The sequence below is a fragment of the Athene noctua genome, chromosome 3 (genome assembly GCF_965140245.1).
Source record: "Athene noctua chromosome 3, bAthNoc1.hap1.1, whole genome shotgun sequence".
Lineage (NCBI taxonomy): Eukaryota > Metazoa > Chordata > Aves > Strigiformes > Strigidae > Athene > Athene noctua.
The window spans coordinates 35,867,060-35,884,720 of record NC_134039.1 but is presented as its reverse complement, the minus strand read 5'-3'; the positions used below and the strand labels follow the sequence as shown (position 1 = coordinate 35,884,720).

At 34.8% G+C, this 17,661-nt stretch overlaps 1 protein-coding gene across 4 annotated transcripts in view; it reads right to left on the bottom strand.

Moving 5' to 3' along the window:
• The window catches only part of CDK17 (cyclin dependent kinase 17), a 96,351-nt gene that overhangs the window by 31,518 nt on the left and 47,172 nt on the right, over positions 1-17,661 (bottom strand). For 3 of the 4 annotated variants that reach the window (XM_074902705.1, XM_074902702.1, XM_074902704.1), the window contains 2 exons: positions 10,752-10,916; positions 4,350-4,483 (listed from right to left, as the gene is read on the bottom strand). In XM_074902705.1, the coding sequence (XP_074758806.1) occupies positions 4,350-4,483; positions 10,752-10,916 (299 nt within the window). The remainder of the gene's footprint in view (positions 1-4,349; positions 4,484-10,751; positions 10,917-17,661) is intronic. The other variant, XM_074902706.1, reaches the window with a different exon arrangement.

The following is a 17,661-nucleotide window of genomic DNA, read 5'->3' as shown; positions in this document are numbered from 1 at the left end:
ACACGCTCCTGTCACTAATGTGACAGTCGGATGGATAAGAACTGTTTCTCAGGATAAAATATCTGGGAAACAGGCTGGTGAACAGTGGGTTATGGCCCTCTGCCAGTTCACATGCAAAGACAGCTTACAGACCTTGGACTTCTGGGAAAGGGAAACAGATGTTTCATTTTCACAGACTGTATCTCCCTATTTTTTATCCACCACAGTTCTTAATGTAGCATTCACTACCCAGCACACGGGCACAGGGCCCCCAGTGAACATTTATGGCTTGAAACATGAATTTATATTAATGTATTACTGCCCATGACTTCTTTTCCAGCAAATCAAAGTGAAAATGCTTTAAGCTGTAACTCCATCATCTGGAGAAGTGTTTCTCATTACATGATGAAAGCACCTACACTTAAAATACAGACACACATGTATTCATTCTCAGGCTGTATTGCTTCTGGTGCTTGAAAAAATTATTCCATACATCTACTTTGATGAACAGTTTTACCGATTTACTAAATAATCATTAATATTAGCATGAGATTAGTAGGCATTTTAATTAAAACCTAACAGCTGTTTGAAGCCAAATTCCTCACACAATAGATGCTCACACCTACTGTCAGCATGGTTCCTGAATGAGAGGAAGGAAGGATTAATAAATAAAAAACAACAAAAAAGCGCCCATGCTTTATGGACCATTTGTAGCCTGTGGATTACAGGCAAAATCAACTTTATCTAAGCAACACAATGAGATTCTGGTATGTTCTCTTTGTTTTCTAAGCACATGATAACAATGAACAATCATTCAAAAAAACAATTTCTAGTCCCACAACTGCAGTGTTATTGAATTCAGAAGCAAATGCCTATCATTTCACCGTGTAACAGTCATGCTGGCCTAAATTTTATGTCATTTGGGGGGGAAGACAGATTGAAAGCTGATCGCTCTATTGCTGCTACTGTGGGTGGAAAGTTTTCACTCCAGCAGACCTTTACTGCAGAAGAGGATACCTTCTCATTGCAGTATCATCACCATTTTATATCTAAAATGCTTCCTATTTAGGTTACATTGCAGTATGACCATTTCCTATCTAAACCAGGTCAATTTAAGGTTATGAAATTTCAGCTTTCTATTACTGTGGATATTCTGCTACAATACACACATTTTCTAGTTGCTGCACTTCTCTATCTTCCAGGATATTTCTACATGAAAATTTTAGAAAGATCAAGTTTTCTTTCCCATCAAAATCTTTCATATACTCTGGACTTCATATACATCTGTCTGCTCTTTGTCAACATTATAGTTTTATTTGTAGCTCTGAAATACTTAACAATTACGCAGAAAGTAGCTTTATTATATGATTGACTGCAGTAGGGATGGACACTAAGAATCAAAATGTGTATTCTAATGTACAAAGCATCCCAGGAATACTAACTAATACTGGTAATTATCACTTTGATTACAGTCTGCATGTTTTTAGCAACCGTTTAAAAAAACTGGTTGGGTTTTTTGATGGTCTGCTAATTTTCAGAATTCTAGAGGAAGTTCAAGCTAAGCATGAAAAATTTGATTATATACGCAAAGTTCTTACAAGTAAAAAGGACTGTTCCAAGGTTCCAGTTTTACCTGATTAGTTACATTCAAAACAAATCAGGACTTCTGTCAATTCAACAGAGAGAAACAAACATACATAACCAAGAAAATATGTACAAAAATATTACAAATACCATGAACACTGGTCAAAGTAAACACAAAAAAAGGATACAGTGTGACAGGCATGTTCATCTTAACGAGGAGGAACGAGGAATATTGCTTTATCGAGTTTCCAACTTCATATATTTAATCAAATACATTCCACAATGGATTTCCAGTGTGACTAATGACTTTAGCAGACTACAGCGAAAATATACTATCACACACATACTAATTTACTCCAACCTGTAAGTATAGCATACAGCTATAACTCATCCTAAATGACTATAAATGGAATATGGCATCAGGCTACCCAATGATGTCTAAAGATGACAGACCACCACAAACCAGCAAAATAAAACAAATAATAGAAACTCACTATACAACAAAATTGTTTCTTGCTCTTTATATAAGCCAATTACTACTATTGAACCAGACAGTTCCATGGCACAGATCACCCAAGGTATGCAGGCAAGATTTGGTACAGGAGGCGACCATTATTTGGTTCCCTCAAAGGCCAAGGAAGCAAGTGATCCCATTCCATGAACAGCAAAACAAGTAAGACCTGGCTTTCTATGGATGTACATCTTGAGACTCATATGTGGATACATATGTGTTTAATAAAGGCTGCATCTTTCCTAGCAGTGGATGCATTAGCAATCTCTCCTGATGCAGAGCTTTTTTCACAGAAATTATTAGAAAATTAGCATCTGAGATTTCTATCCATCTGTCAAAACTGACAGAAAATGATCCAGGGGAAAAATAGGAGGAGGGACAGACAGGCAGATGATGTAATCACTTAAGGCTTTTTCACTTAGGAAACGAGAAAGTCAACTGGAAAGATTATTAGAAAGGTATTTTATTGAAAGATACAAAGATTGTTATAGGTTTTTTCCTCTGGAATGCACAGAAGGTAAATCCCCCATCTACTCTGCTACAAAGCTCTTCTAAGAAGTAAACTTAAGTCAGCCAAAAATATCTCTCAGTGATAGCATTCTTAAAATTCAGAAGTGAGAGTGTTTGCAGACTTTAACGTGAAACCTTACTGGAAAAGTCACTATATCATACTGAAGCGATTTGGAGGAAACATTACAATTCTCACAGAATATACATAAATAGCTGCCAAAAAATTAGTGCTCTCACTGACTGAGCCAGTCAATGGAAGAAATAATGTTAACTTCAACAATCAGAAACAAGCATTTGAAGTTTGGAGAAAAATGAGAAAATTAGCATTGGATAAACAAAACTTAAATAAAAGCTTCCCGAAGCCTCTTAAACAGTAATACTAGAATTGTTTCACAATTAAAGAGGTCAATGAAAAGATGCCTTTATTTGGCACAGGAATTTCCTGAATTTTAATGACTATTCCTGAGTTCTTTTGTAATTTCTTTTGCAGTTGCTTGAATCCTAATCTAAAAGAGACTCCTTTAATGGTTCTTAGCCCTCTTCGGGAGACTTGACACATCTCCATTTCAGGTTGTTAACTGCATTACGTATCATTAATTTCCTTATTCCTTTTGTGTTCTAAATGTACATTTAAAAATACAGAGGAAACAGACAATGAACAAAAAGTAAATAATCCTTTAAAACAATTTGCTTGATTTTTTTTCTCCAGCATACATTCCAATGTGCAAGTTTTCACAATTTTTTTTCCCCCCTTAATTTAAGCATCCCGTGCAAATCGACAGACCTATCTTCCTCCTCCCAAGTAAATAGTTTAACAGTCTTTAGAACAAACCTGAGCTTAACATATAAATTTAGAAATCTGAAGATAAAACCCCCTAAGCACAAGAAATGATATAAATAATGCAGCTAATTCACAAGTTCTTAGAATCATATCAGCATTACATACTTGGAGTCTTGGAATTCCATAATGGAATGCCTCACAAATAAAAAATTTTTGGTATGTACACACTACTGTAAATTATCCAGATCTGTTTCCCCAATTCTGTATTTGATATCAGGCTTTAAAATTTTACAAACTATGCATATTGGTATGTGTGCTATAAAGCAACTACAAAATTTTTCATGATTCTGTAACAAAGGCATCATTGTAACTGTAACTTTTACACACTCAAGAAATAGTGTTCTGTTTTTCTTCACCAAGGGAAATGACAACAAAGCAAGCACAAGGGTGGCTAGTATTCATAATGAGACTCATAAATAAAGGAAATTATGTGCACAGTTATTCATAAGGTACTTTTCCTCCTTTTGTTTACCATCCTGCGAAGTTCCGTTCATTAAAAAACAGGAAGAGGGGGAAAGGCTGAAACAGCCAAGACCATTGCTGCTGTAGCACTAGTTTTACAAAGATTACAAATCAGTAAGTAAAAAATGTCTAAACAGTGTATCTTCTTCAATAGACTCAGTGAATTGTACAGAATGTGGCAGAAAGCTATTCAAATGCTATACCTAACAAATTCTTCCCAAAAATCCAAGTTTCAAAACACACTTAGATTTTTGAAAATACTTTAATTCTCATAAACAATGCATGATAACCATCTGATTTCTGTGTGACAGAAGTTTAAGTATTATTAAAAAAATGCTCTCTACACAGAATATGTCAGAACAGTTACAATTAATTGAGAAGAGAACCAGTTACAAGAAATAATTAAAGCAAACCCCAACTCTATTGTCAACTTAAATGATCTTTATATGAAAAGTAAATTACCTCCATTGAGATTCGTCTATGTATCCGGTTTCTGAGACAAACACCTGTGGGAGACTGAACCTCATCAGATGACGTTCCAGAAGCTTGGTCACTTTCACCATCTGACCCCATTTTCAAATTTTCATGAACAATATCTTAAAAATAATCCAAAGAATTGAAAACAGTTAATCAGTGTTCCACCAAACATTTCTCTGGTACAGATGGAAGACAACTGTATCATTACAGTGCATTAGGTTATATGGCAGAGTCAAAGATTCACCAGTCATGTTAGTCTCCATATACTTTTTATGTCTCAGGAATCACAAAATCAACAGGATTATTCAATTTTCCAAAGCAAAAGACAGTCCAATCTAGATTTTAATTCCTATAAGCCTCCTTCTCCTCACAGCTTCAGTTCCCAAATTCCTTCGCTACCACTTCTCTTTTAGCTGTTCCTGGATATGAAACATTACTGAAAATACTAAACATTTTCCAATCAGACTACCTGATGCTAGTAACCCAAATGTATCTTCAGAAAGCTTAAAAAACCTGAAAAGTATAGGTACTATTTTCAGAAATGCCGAATATGGAAACTTCAGATATAAAAAACTACTGGTGTTCAAGTCTGGAGGAAGGGAATGTATTCTGGCCATCTAAATAGAGGCCTACAACGTACAAGTGGATTCAGCAGAGGACCCAATATTTAGAAGCAATTAAGTGAAATCTGTGACCTTATGGAGGAATTTCGGCAACAGACTGCTTGAGTTATATGGTGTTGCAGGATCTTTGTGTCAACTGAAATTGGTACTTTTAACACAAATCCTGTAGATTCATCCACACAAAAGTGTTTATGCACATCGTGTATATACATACACATTCCTTTTGAGCACCACAGGATCTTCCATACTTTGGAAGACAAACACTGCAATGAATGAAGAGATCAAGGTGGTGTCATTAATAGCGTGAAGAGCCAAATAACTTGCAAAAGGACACACAATGGGAAATTGGTCATACAAGCAATTCACTATGAGTAATGCTCCATCACCTCTGAAATATCTGAACTCCAAATTATTACAGAGATTAAATACTTATAAAGGAAGTCCTTCAAAAGACACCAATTTCCCTGCCCTCTCCTAATCCTTGGTACTAAGCATTATCTTGTACAGGGTAAAAAAGAACCTGATGAACAACAACTAAAGATCTCAGAACTCTATCCCTAAAAAATGCTAATATTAGCAAAACACACAGAGTTCAATTCAGCCTTACCACCAACATACCTGTACATATTTAACATTTGCACAGCCATACAGCAATAAAAGAAGGAGAAAATGCAAGTTTTATCAATATCAACAAGCAAGAAAGCTGGATTTTCTGGGAGAAAAAGCCTTTAGGCCAATGTTTGGTTACTAGTATATCACCTAAAATGTTTGTCTAGTTTGGCTCACATAGAATCATGTAAACTTCAAAAGATCAAATTCTTCCCCAGTACAAAGAATTTCCTTTTATGGAACACAGAATGGATATAAAAATATTAACTCATAAGTTATCAGCATCATGTATTTTAACTCAAAGTACTGTAATTTAACACACAAACTAAGCATGGATCTCATGCACAAAGCAAATTTTCCAGCAGCAACGCCAATCTAAATTGGATTTCAATTAAAAATCCACATTGCATCAGAGTTTTCCCTGCAAGTCATGCTCAGATTTGAGCTGAATGAGAAAAAATATAAGCTGCACTCCTTGCATAAGAAGCAGCAGAAAAGATTTTCAGAAACTAGTCCTTAAAGATCAGCCTTAACCTTAAGCTAAGCAGACAAAACATGACTCTTTTTTGACAAGTCTCTAAGAAATCTAATTGTCTCTAGTGACTTGATAGCCATCTTTTTAAAAAACTCTAACAAACCTTAGGGAATTATTTTTAGTAATACAAAAGCATTACTGAAAACACTACTTCTGGCAAAGCTGTTACACCAGCATTGTTTTATCTGGTAAACAGCACATTCACCGTATCAGTTCTTTAACAAAGATTCTCTTTTAAAATACTTCTCTGAGAGGTCATGTAATCCATTTTATCAATTACAGCTCTCAAGATTCTGTCTGCAAAATTAAGTGTAACAGTTACTGACAACTGTTCCCCAAAATATTTATCCTCACACTAGTACACAGCCGTTGATTGGGCCCCAAAGTCTATTTTCTTTAGAGAAGCTAGACAAGAGACAACCTCACAAAATAAGACTGACAAAATTAAAGTAGTATTGTATTTTAAGCCATGGAGCAATTACTTTTTTTTTTTTTTTTAAAGATTGGCACTTATTAAAAAGTAATTGTGATTGATAGCATCATATTTTTTGTCTTAAAATACAATGTTCAATTCAGAAAAGTGTATGTATTACGAAAATACTATAAAAAAATGACACTTCAAAATGCAATGCTCGGAACTACAAAGAGCATCCTAGTTGACAAAGATAATGCTTCTACTAAGATGACCACCTATGTAATAATACATAACTAAGGACTATTTCAAGAACTACTAACCTAAACCCATACACTGGGGGAAATAACGTAGCTGCAAGGAGATTATGCTCTTTATACATCAGGAATGTGATGACAAAGTGGGTCTGTACCACGCAAGTCTAAAAATGTAGTATTTCAGACTTAAATAAGATGATGGTCAGTCGATTTTGAATACTGCTGTGATACGATTAATTCTGGTAAGTCTGAATAAGCTACACACGTGTAATCAAAAGGGTTTAAGCGGGACACTGGTTGTAGCATCCAAAAATCTATCATTAAACACATGCCTGAATTTCTGATGGGCTAAATATCCAACTGCTCTTATCTATAAGGGCTTACGGATGTTTTAATTATATTCTAAGTACAGGTAACTTTTAAGCTTTTTAAAAATATCTTGATTGTGTTATCATCCAGTATGTGTCCTTTTATTTTATTCAATTAAAAAAGCATTAGTAGAGCCTTATGTTCATTATTTTCATAGCAAAACCCCAGGAATAAGGCACTAACCTAATCATTTTAACCTTTTTACACAGGTGCATGATGATATTTGATTAAGCAATGATGAAAATCATGCAAATATTGCCTTAATTTCACTAAGCTTTTGTATAGGCAGGTTCACCTGCACCAAAGACAGCTTGCATGGTCTTCAGAGGTTTTAATGGTTCAATAATTTATTGAATTGCTTTCACTGAATACCCAAGACATTCTCTTACACAGATATTTATTTTAATGTACTCTACATATCTACTTAATTATCCAGTATGGCCATTTAATGAAAATCTGTAGAAGACTACAATACAACAGGAAAACTATGGAAGTATGTTTAAAAGAAAAGGCTGTCCTCATTTCACTGTGATGAACCCACCACAGAAGAAATTCATACAGGGAACCTACAGTGCAGCAAATGAGAACTCCTCCAAGTGAGCTAAAATAATATCCACTAATTAGTCAGTAGTGAGTCAGACTGCATGATCTTTCCATCTTTTTTCAAATTATCACAAAAATAATCACCTCACTTGCATATAGGATTCTTTCCAGGGTGCAGTATTTCAAAGCTTACATTTCTATGAAGTGGCTACATTTCATGATTAGTTTCACTAATAACAATTCAAATTGAGGAAGGCCATAGTGAGAAATTGCCTTTGCTGTTAACATTGCCAAACGATGAAGGCTGTATGGAAACATCATTCCTTTCGATTCCAATATTTGTGACAAAGAAACAAAACTTCTCCATAACTATATCAACACAACTGTCAAAAGTCAAAAGCAGGGATAAACTGTCCCCTGGCTATTACTGAGGTTTACCAGGAGGGTCAGTTTCAGTTGGCTTTGCACATTCCAAGAGCCCCTCCAGTGTTCCCAGTAATATAAATATGGAATAAGGACAACCAAGTTAGCTCTGCATTCAGCCTGGTCATGTCCAAAAAGGGTTTATTAGCTCTGGCTCTATCACAGACCATGGCAGTTAAATGCTTCTGAAGGTGCAAGACTTTGGAAACTGTATAGATATATGTGAGCTAAAAAAACCTCAGTCAGACCTTCATTTGTGTCAGTGGCATGGCCAATTCACAATTTGGCCTCAGAATCATCTATGTTATTTAAAATCATCACGATAATGAAATGCTAAATTTTAAATTACTACAAAACTTTAAACACAGACATATTTTTTAAAGATCAGCTCAGAATATTTATCTTTACAAAACATTTTACAAAACCCAAAGCTAACAGAGATACTTCCAAGTAGAAATAATTTTTAAAATATTTTGGGATTTTATATGTTACCACAGCAGTAGGAACTCATGTTCAGTGCTCAGAAAGGAAACTAAACTCCTAAACCCTCCCGGGCTTCTCAACCATTTTTTATGTTGATAATCTAGTCCAAAAGCAAGCAGCACGAAAATGCACCTGTGGCAGGTCTCATTTTAAGCTGTTTTTTAACCAAACCACCATCCTTTAACTGTCATCATTTTGTGATATTTCAAGGATATCTCTCTGATAGCATTTTTCCACCACTGAATAGAGGATAAAGTGGAAAGAAAAGAGAATAAATGAAGAAAGCGAAGAAAATAAAAAGTCTCAGGTAGTATAGCATATTTGACTTTAATTTCTGATGTCATTATCCCAACAGAGAAAACCTCAGCATCTTGCTGAGTAATAACTGTTCTCATATGGCAGGAACAAAAGGAGGAAAGATGTGAAGAAGGAGCAGAAAAACCATTAGTAATTAAGCTTGTATATGGTTGTACTTAGTGGTTTTATCTACCACTAAATAACATGTACAAGTAGCTTAAATTTTCATCAAATTAGGAGTAAAAAAAAGGCATCATTAATGACATCATTGCATCCAAAACAAAAAGAAGTGTTTAACATATACATACGTACACTCAGTAAACCCATTCCATACTACCTCAATGGAATTACAAATTCTACAGGAATCTGTAGTTATATAAAACATGTTATTTTAACACTTCTTACAGACTAACGTATTAAAATTGTGAGTGCTGTTTAAACAGTTGATCACCTGAGAAAAATAAAACTAACAGCATTCTTCTGAAATACTTAATATGTAAGTATCTTTTTAGGTGAGAAATAAAGCCTTGAGAAAACTGGTAAATCATTATGAGACATAAACTGTTTATGAATCTTCCATTTGCAAAGCTGATTTGAAGTTCATAGTGAAATTTTGAAGAGGAATAAGTTATTGGTAAATTTGCATTTTTGAATGCCGTAGTATATTTTTAAAGGCAACACACAAGAACAAGAATACAGAAGTATACATCTCTGCTGTTCCTGTACACAGTTTATACACATGTGATTTGACAAATAATCCATAAAAGACTAAACACTCCTAACCAGAAATTTACATACACAACTATTTTTTAAACTTTGTCTTCTTATTAGATTCTTGGCAATTTGAGAAAAGCTTGGCTAGGCAAAAAAGAAAAAAAAAATAAAGTGTATAGGACTTGAGTGAAATCAGGAATTGATAGAGTAGTCAAACTGTGCACACTAAATTCTGTTTTCTTCTGTGAAAACAGCTGCTAAAGTCCATTCAAGAGGATAGAATTATTTTTTCAGTTTGAATTGTATAACAGTAAAAAGGCAAGGTTTTGAATATGATAAGTCATATTACATCAAAGGAGAATTTAAGTGGTTTGACTACTATCTTGAAGACTCATAGGTTAATCTTGAACATCAGTTTATCATACACTTCTAAAGAAGGGCAGAAGATTGAAAAATTCATAAAATTCTAATTAAACTGTGACTTGCTCTCATTTTCTAGTATCAATTAAGCATAATTTAAAATAAATTAAAAGCATGGTAAAACATTAATGGTGACTGGAGGCAGCAACATTACAAATTACTTGGAGAAGGAAAAAAAAAAAAATTTCATAACATACTTGCCCCACAGAACCACATATATAGCTTGGGACCACAACAAAAAGACAATTATATTTGAGTGGCCTTAATTTATCACTCAAAAAATCTTTTTTTTTTTGCTTATAATAATGAAAAGTCTAAGTAACACACCAGTTCTTTTTAAATTCCACATATAGGATGATTTTCCTCTGTTTTTATCATATTCAGTTTATTTTAGTGCTCACCAATGCTTAACTGAGATAAACACACAGGTTTCTTGCAAAGTATTAAGAAATAATATTTTATAACTTTGCAATTTGTCAAAAATTCATGGGTGACTTCTGTGTGTTCTTGAAATTGCTTTCTTCCTGAATCTTAAAGAGACATTCAGTACCTTAAAAACAAGTTTCTCTAACAGCTCCAGAAAAAGATTACTGCATTCCCAGAGATCTTATTAAAGCATTAGAATAACTGTATCTCTTGCTAAGAATCAACACAGACATTATTCTTCATAGAAAAATGAATTTAAACAAAGTAGTAATTTACCTAATCTGCTCCCATTTCTGGGCATTGCCATGAAAGAGCCGAGGCTGCCCCCTATGACGCTATGTGGTCTCCGTAAAGGGGGCTTCTTGAAAGATCCTGTGTATTGGTGGAGAAATGAGTGCATGCTGTGAGACGTTGGAGGCCTGCCATTCTTCACAATAGGCTCTACAATTCACAAGGATCAAAATATTCATTCCCATAAGCAAGTAGGGGTGTCAGGAACAAGCCAGAAGAAAAAAAAAAAAGAAAAAAGAAAAAAATAGTTACTAGACAGGAAATCACCACTCTGGTATGATTGTCTTTAATACTAACAGTCAACCACCATACTACTCCCATTTCTCTATTAACAAATTATTACATAACATGACATTAAGTATTACCCAAATTTCATTTTATTAAATTCTGTCACTCTGCTGCTGGATCAATAAATGACCTGAATATACAGTCTAAAAATGTGAATAAAACCAGAACATAGCTTTTAACATCAGTATAATTATTTTCTTCTGAATTGATTATTTGCCTTATCACACAATGTTTCATCTTTACTATAGTTTAAAACAGACTGGCTGTTAGAGCAACTCACATGACGAGCAAATTCAACTGCCTTTAGTAATATTTTCCTTCTCAAAATTCTTAAGGGTCACTAGGAGCAAGGCCTCACTACTGGAAGTCCTTGCAAGGAAACATAGCTGTCTATACCCACCAGAGCTGTCATGCCACAATTAAGATTATTAACTTAAAGGATACAGAATAATTAAGTATTCAATGAGTTATTTTGGCTTTCTATTGGGTTATGTCTCAAACAGTTCAATGTTCTTAAAAAAAATCTTACAGTCCTGGTTTTAAGTCTAACAAATTATTATTACTGATAAATACTTTCTAAAAAATATGAAACATTAAAACTTTTAAACTCTTATATACAAATGTGCACAGAATTTGAATGTTTGGGTTCTCTCAGCAACCTGACTCTGGACACATGGACTACCACTCCATGGTACTAGAAGCAGTCTAACTCTCAAAACACAGAGGACTTTTTACCCCAACAAAAAGCAGAATAAAGGTCAGCTTGTATTGACTGTCACAAAACTGGACTTATAACCACTGATTAAGTTATTCATACAAGAAATTAAAGAAGAAATACTCTCACTACAGAAAAAGTACCCAGAGGACAGGCACCCGGCAGCTACATACAACCATTGTCCCTGTACTAGGAAAAAGACCAGAAGATATGCCCAAAAACCACTTCAGATTCAAGTAATTTTATTTTTCCATCATTTGATTCTTATTACCATTAGAGATACATATACATATCCAGAAGACAGAAAAGGCAGCAACCATGGACTGAGTACCCACAGCGTGTGTACTACTGAATGGACTGGCACCTCCTGAGGCATTTCTGGAGCCACTGCTCCCAGCGTGTAATGCAGCTGGGATCTGCTCTGAGCTTTACTCATGTCTACTGGGCCAGGGAGCAGTCTGGAATGCTATTTTGTCACACTGACTTATAGTCTCACATGCAGAGACCCCAAAATATTGCTTTCCCCTCCAAAATAACATAAAAATAATATAGACAGAAGAACTTATTTTATGGAAAGCAGAATTTCAATGGCGAAGAAAATAACAGCAATACCTACTAACCTAAGGAAAACAGGATCCTGAAGGGAAGCTCCTCCCACCTCACACATACAAAAACCTTTTGTACATATTATTATGATTGGCCTGAAGCAAAGATACAGACCAAAGACAGGCCAGTGACTTTAACAAATAATTATGGAAGGAATTTTTGCATATAAACATGAATATGGTAAGATAAAAAAGACCAAAAAAAAAAATTTACTTTAACCCAGCTGCTGCATGAAAAAAAAAAAAAAAAGCCAAAAAAATAAAGCTTCAGGCAGAAAACAGAATGTGAAAGGACACATCAGCAATGTTAACCTGCCTGCATCTTTCATTCAGCATCCTACATAGACACAGCTTGAAAGTGAGCGAACATGAGGAAAAATACACCATACGTCCATGTGTATGTTCAAGAGGTACAATCAGTCTTCATCTTCAAAGGGCTGTACACCTCTGCCCCAAATCCTTATTTGTGTTTCTAATACATTTCATCATCTCTTTTGATTTGAGTGCTATCAGCTTCCTTGTCGTGTGCCTTCAACAGCTGATTTTTCCTAGAGCACTAGGCAGCATATTCCTCATCATTTTTTGAAGACACTCTATTACTACTTCCACGTGACAGGAAACAGGTTCACACACAGTACAACTACTGCTTTTCCTTCTTAGGTATTAAAGTCTACTTTCTGCTTTCTAACTTTCTTACTAATCTTTGATTTGTATTTGATCTCATTTCTAGACTAAAAACCTTACACTGAATTTACACACAGTGCTGAACAAATGAATGGTAACACAAACTCCAAATACCCTATGAGTACAAAGTTTGTTCTACTGAGACAGTCATCACTGGTTATAACTATGATGCTTGGTGGGTTTTAGTGGCTAGTTTGCATAATTTTAAAGTTTCTACTTCATTTGTATTGCTTATATAAGCAATAAATAATATATATTAAGTATGTAATTCTACTTCATTTTAATTGTTTCTAAAACTAAATTTTTATGAAAAAAGAGAGCCATCTAACTCAAGGAGATGTTTTTTTTCTGGGAAACAAAACTCTCCTCCCTTTGACCAAGCCCTGCTACACTAAGAAGAACAAAAGTTCCTCATTTTTTTTGTTTTGAAGCCCTAATAATAACCGTAGGAAGAAAGTTCTCAGACTTTTTTTTTTTTTTGTTAGTATGGAAATGTACTGCTAAAAACCACTCAAATATTTTTTAGCTCTGCCACTAGTGTCAGTAGACTGACACTTTAGAGGGTCACTTAAGCCCTAAGCAAAGTGCTGAGACAGACTGATGTTTTGGTCACTGAAAATGCACCTTCCATGGTAAGATTATTGTCTCACACACGAAGTAAACATTAGCTTTCTCACCCTAATGAGAAACTGAAGATGCCAGGATACATCTCCACAAAGGCCAGAGAAGCACACCAAAGATAGCACAGGAAAGGGACAGGGCCATACAGCTGGAAGCAAAACTGCCTGTGAGTGTGACAGTACACGCCTCAGCCATCCTGGCCACCCATACCCACCTCTACAGTCACAGTTGCTGAGGATTCCAGTACCATCAACCACACTCAAGTGTATGCACACATGCAGATTATAGCTGCATTCACAGAGCACAAAGTTGATAATTTCCCTTTTATGTTACGGCTTTTGTCTACTCATGCTAAAATTAATCTATCTGTAGTGTAGTGCATAAAAAAGCCCAGAGTTTGTGGATATACTGAGTAAGTAGAGATTGAGTTTTATGTTCATTACTGACAGGACAGTGAGATGAACAGAGATGATGGTTTGAAAAATTTTTTTTCCCTCATGGCACTGGTAGATTTGCACATATTTGTCAGTTTAAAACAAAATTCCTAAAATATCTTAACATATGAAAAGTTCAGCTCAAATATAACGATAAACGCAGATCACGTTAATAAGCAAATAGCAAATTTATATAAAAATGAAAGATAAATGGTTGACGTAGTAAGATTCAAAGACACAGAAATAACTTCTGCTATCACAGGCATGTTACCTTTCTGCACTGTTCTAAGTACTGTTCTAAATTATGGAGCCCATTATAAAATTTAGCAACAGTAATTCAGGTCATGTAGTAGGGCAGGCAGAACTACCAACAGACAATGGAAAGAAGGTTACAAAAACTCTCAAATTACTAGTATACTTCTGACTAAGAGATTAATAGTACTTGCTTACAAATGTTTTCTAAAATCCTAGTACACATTAATTTACAGAAAGGAGGGATCATACGGCATTTTATGATGGTATAACATGCAGACTTATGGTCTGGAAAAGTATTTTTGTTTTATGCAGTTAAGTTTGCATTATCACAGAAGCTTTTAAAGAAACATTCACATGAATTCTGCATTGTCTGCTGCCTCCTCCCTCCAAATGTGACAATAACAGCTAAGAGCTGTAACAAATATTGAAAATGATCAAGCAAACTCTGCTGGAAAATAATTTACAAGACTGTTTATTATTATTTTCGTGCATTTATGAGATATAAGATTTAAAGAAAGTGCTTTTGAAAAAAAGTATTTAAACTCCCTCTGTCCAAACATCCTAAATACTTCTTCCAAAGTTACAATTTCATTTAAATTCACTTAAGAATTAATTTTTTTTTCAGGATTATTAGTAGGTTGAATCACTACATTTAAAGGGTAATGCTGAAATTTTTAAGGTGTTAATTTAGTGCAACTGCTTGGTCTTGAATAAAATGAGTCAAAACTGTAAAAGTTAAATGCCTTTAATACATACATCTATAAATTGCTTCTTGTAATTTTATCTCTGTGATTATACGTTTGGTTTGTCTTTAAAAAAAATGTTTTCCTATATAAAACTGACAAACATTCCTTACTTTAGTGTCACTCGACTTGGTAAATATAACTCAGTAACTACTCAAAGGCTCAGCTGACACGATGGAGGTGTTTCCAGTAGCACTGTAGGTATTTTCATGGTGCTATTGGTTTAATATTCAGCCACAACCAAAATGAATGATAGAAACTAAGAGGGGAAGTAGAAAACCACCAGAAAAATCACTATTCAAGTGTATGAATATACTTAATTTTTAATATCATGCACAGTTCCGGTCTTCCTCTCTCAAACAGATTACAACTGCAGAAGTATGATACAACCCACAGACGTGTAGTAGGGCTGAAGGGGGCACCCTAGGAATCAGGTACATCCACCATCTCACCAGCACAAGAGTGAGGGTCACTGAAAAAGCCAGCTGTGGCAGGTTGCATATGGCACATGGAAGTGGTTCTTCATAACATGCAGTCTGTGGAAACTCCTCATCACAGGATATTACAACTATCAGAAGCTTCCAAGACTCAAGGGGAGACTGAACAAGAAATCTGCTCAGGGTTACTAGCTGCACAGAGACTTGCCTAGTTCAGAAAGTCTCTGAACTAGAAACCAGTATGGTACTCTGGGGAAAAGGTGTTACATTTTGGGCTCTAATCTTAGACTTGCCCTCAAATGTCATCCTCAGAGACTGGGGAAGAGACAGGCAGTACTCCAAAGCCATCCTTACGGTGCAAGATGTCTGCAGCACCTGGACAGTTCACTCATGTTGGCTCATGCTGGCAGAACCAGGCCAGCAGGTGCCTTATTTAATTATCTCTAGCTCTCTTTCCTCACCCTGTTCTACAATATGTAATTCCAAACTGATAATACTTACAAATATGGAAAGCAAGCTGAGAGACTTCTCAGTGATTTTTTTTTTTAATTGTATTTGGTCAGCTGTTAATGTACTATCTTCTTATTTTGGCGAAAAAAATCACTTAATCTTTGACTCATCTTCCAAAGAATATAATTTCAATTCTTACATTTCTTACGCAACCTACTAAGCCTTCATGCAAATCTGGTCTTTAAATGTGAAAAAAGTTAAACATTCTGAATGAGAATAATTTCTAAATATCATAGTGGTGTTCAGGATGAACACACGGTTTTCTTTTCAAAACCCCTAAACACTTCTTGAAATATAAATGTGTCCTGCCTTGTTTTTTAAAAAAAAAAATTATATATACACACACTTTTTTTTTAATGCCACATTCACGTTCCCTTGCTTAAGTGTGCATCTTCAGCAAGGTTTGAAATTGGGCAATGCATGGTGACTGTGCACTGTTGCATTACTTGATTTTCAAGTTTGGTGAATGCTGAGCTGCTGGTTTATTTCACTTGGATCATTTTCTTGTATTTCTTGCATCCTGTCATCCAAACTTCCGTTATTATTGGCATAATGCAAAATAACTACAACAGCACTATTCAAAGAAAATACTGTTTAAAATACAACCAGCCTGGCTTACTAATGTTGTAAAAGTTGCTAGACCATGTTGCTGATCTGTTGTTTTAGAATACACATATATACTTTAAGGAAATGGAGTACCCAGTAAGGTAGCACTGCTTTGCTAATTTTGAAATAATGCCAACACCAACGTACCAAACATACAAGAAAAGAAAATAACTCAAATAAGCCACTGAAATCTTTCAACTGTGAAGTGACAGAAATTTATGCCTGAACATAAGTGGAACTCATTTTTTTATTTCATAATTATGAGAAATGCCAGAGTCAAGTAGAACAATGCTGTATATAACCAAGAAGCTTGTCCAAGGAATTAAAACCAACTATTTATGAGGTTATAAAGATGTCTCCTCTTTTTCCTTAAACTGCAATTTAAATTAACCACAAACCCTGACATGAAATTACTCCCAAGTTAAGCAATTTTTCAATAAATCCCCTATGTTTCTTTTCCTTGTCCATCTATCTTAACAAAGAGCCACACTACCACTTTCTTTCCTGTGCTGGATTTACTTAACTGGATTTACTTTAATCTGAGCTCCAGAGCGCCTGCAGAATTGCCTGGCATTTCTATGCAAGGCCTCAGCAACTGACATACTGTCACACATCAGTCTGCTGGTGGATTAAAGAAAGTGTTTTCATTACGAATGTAAATGCATTTTAAAACACATTTTATGATATATATAATACCATGTATTCAACTACCTCTTTTTCTTTTCTTATGTCCCATGAATATCTCTATTATATGACAAAAAGACTAAACTGGCGTTCAGATTTCACTGCCTAAATTTTGGAATGATATTTGCTTCAGCTATCTTTAATTAAAAAAAAAAAAAAAAAAATCACCTGTCATACATAGTGACATTTTCCCTTAAATCAAACATCCCTGATAGAGCTGAGTAAGTCTGCAAGTAAATGTATTATAATTCAGTAACCACTATCTATTCTGGACATGGAAACAATACAAATACATAAATATATATTTAAATTT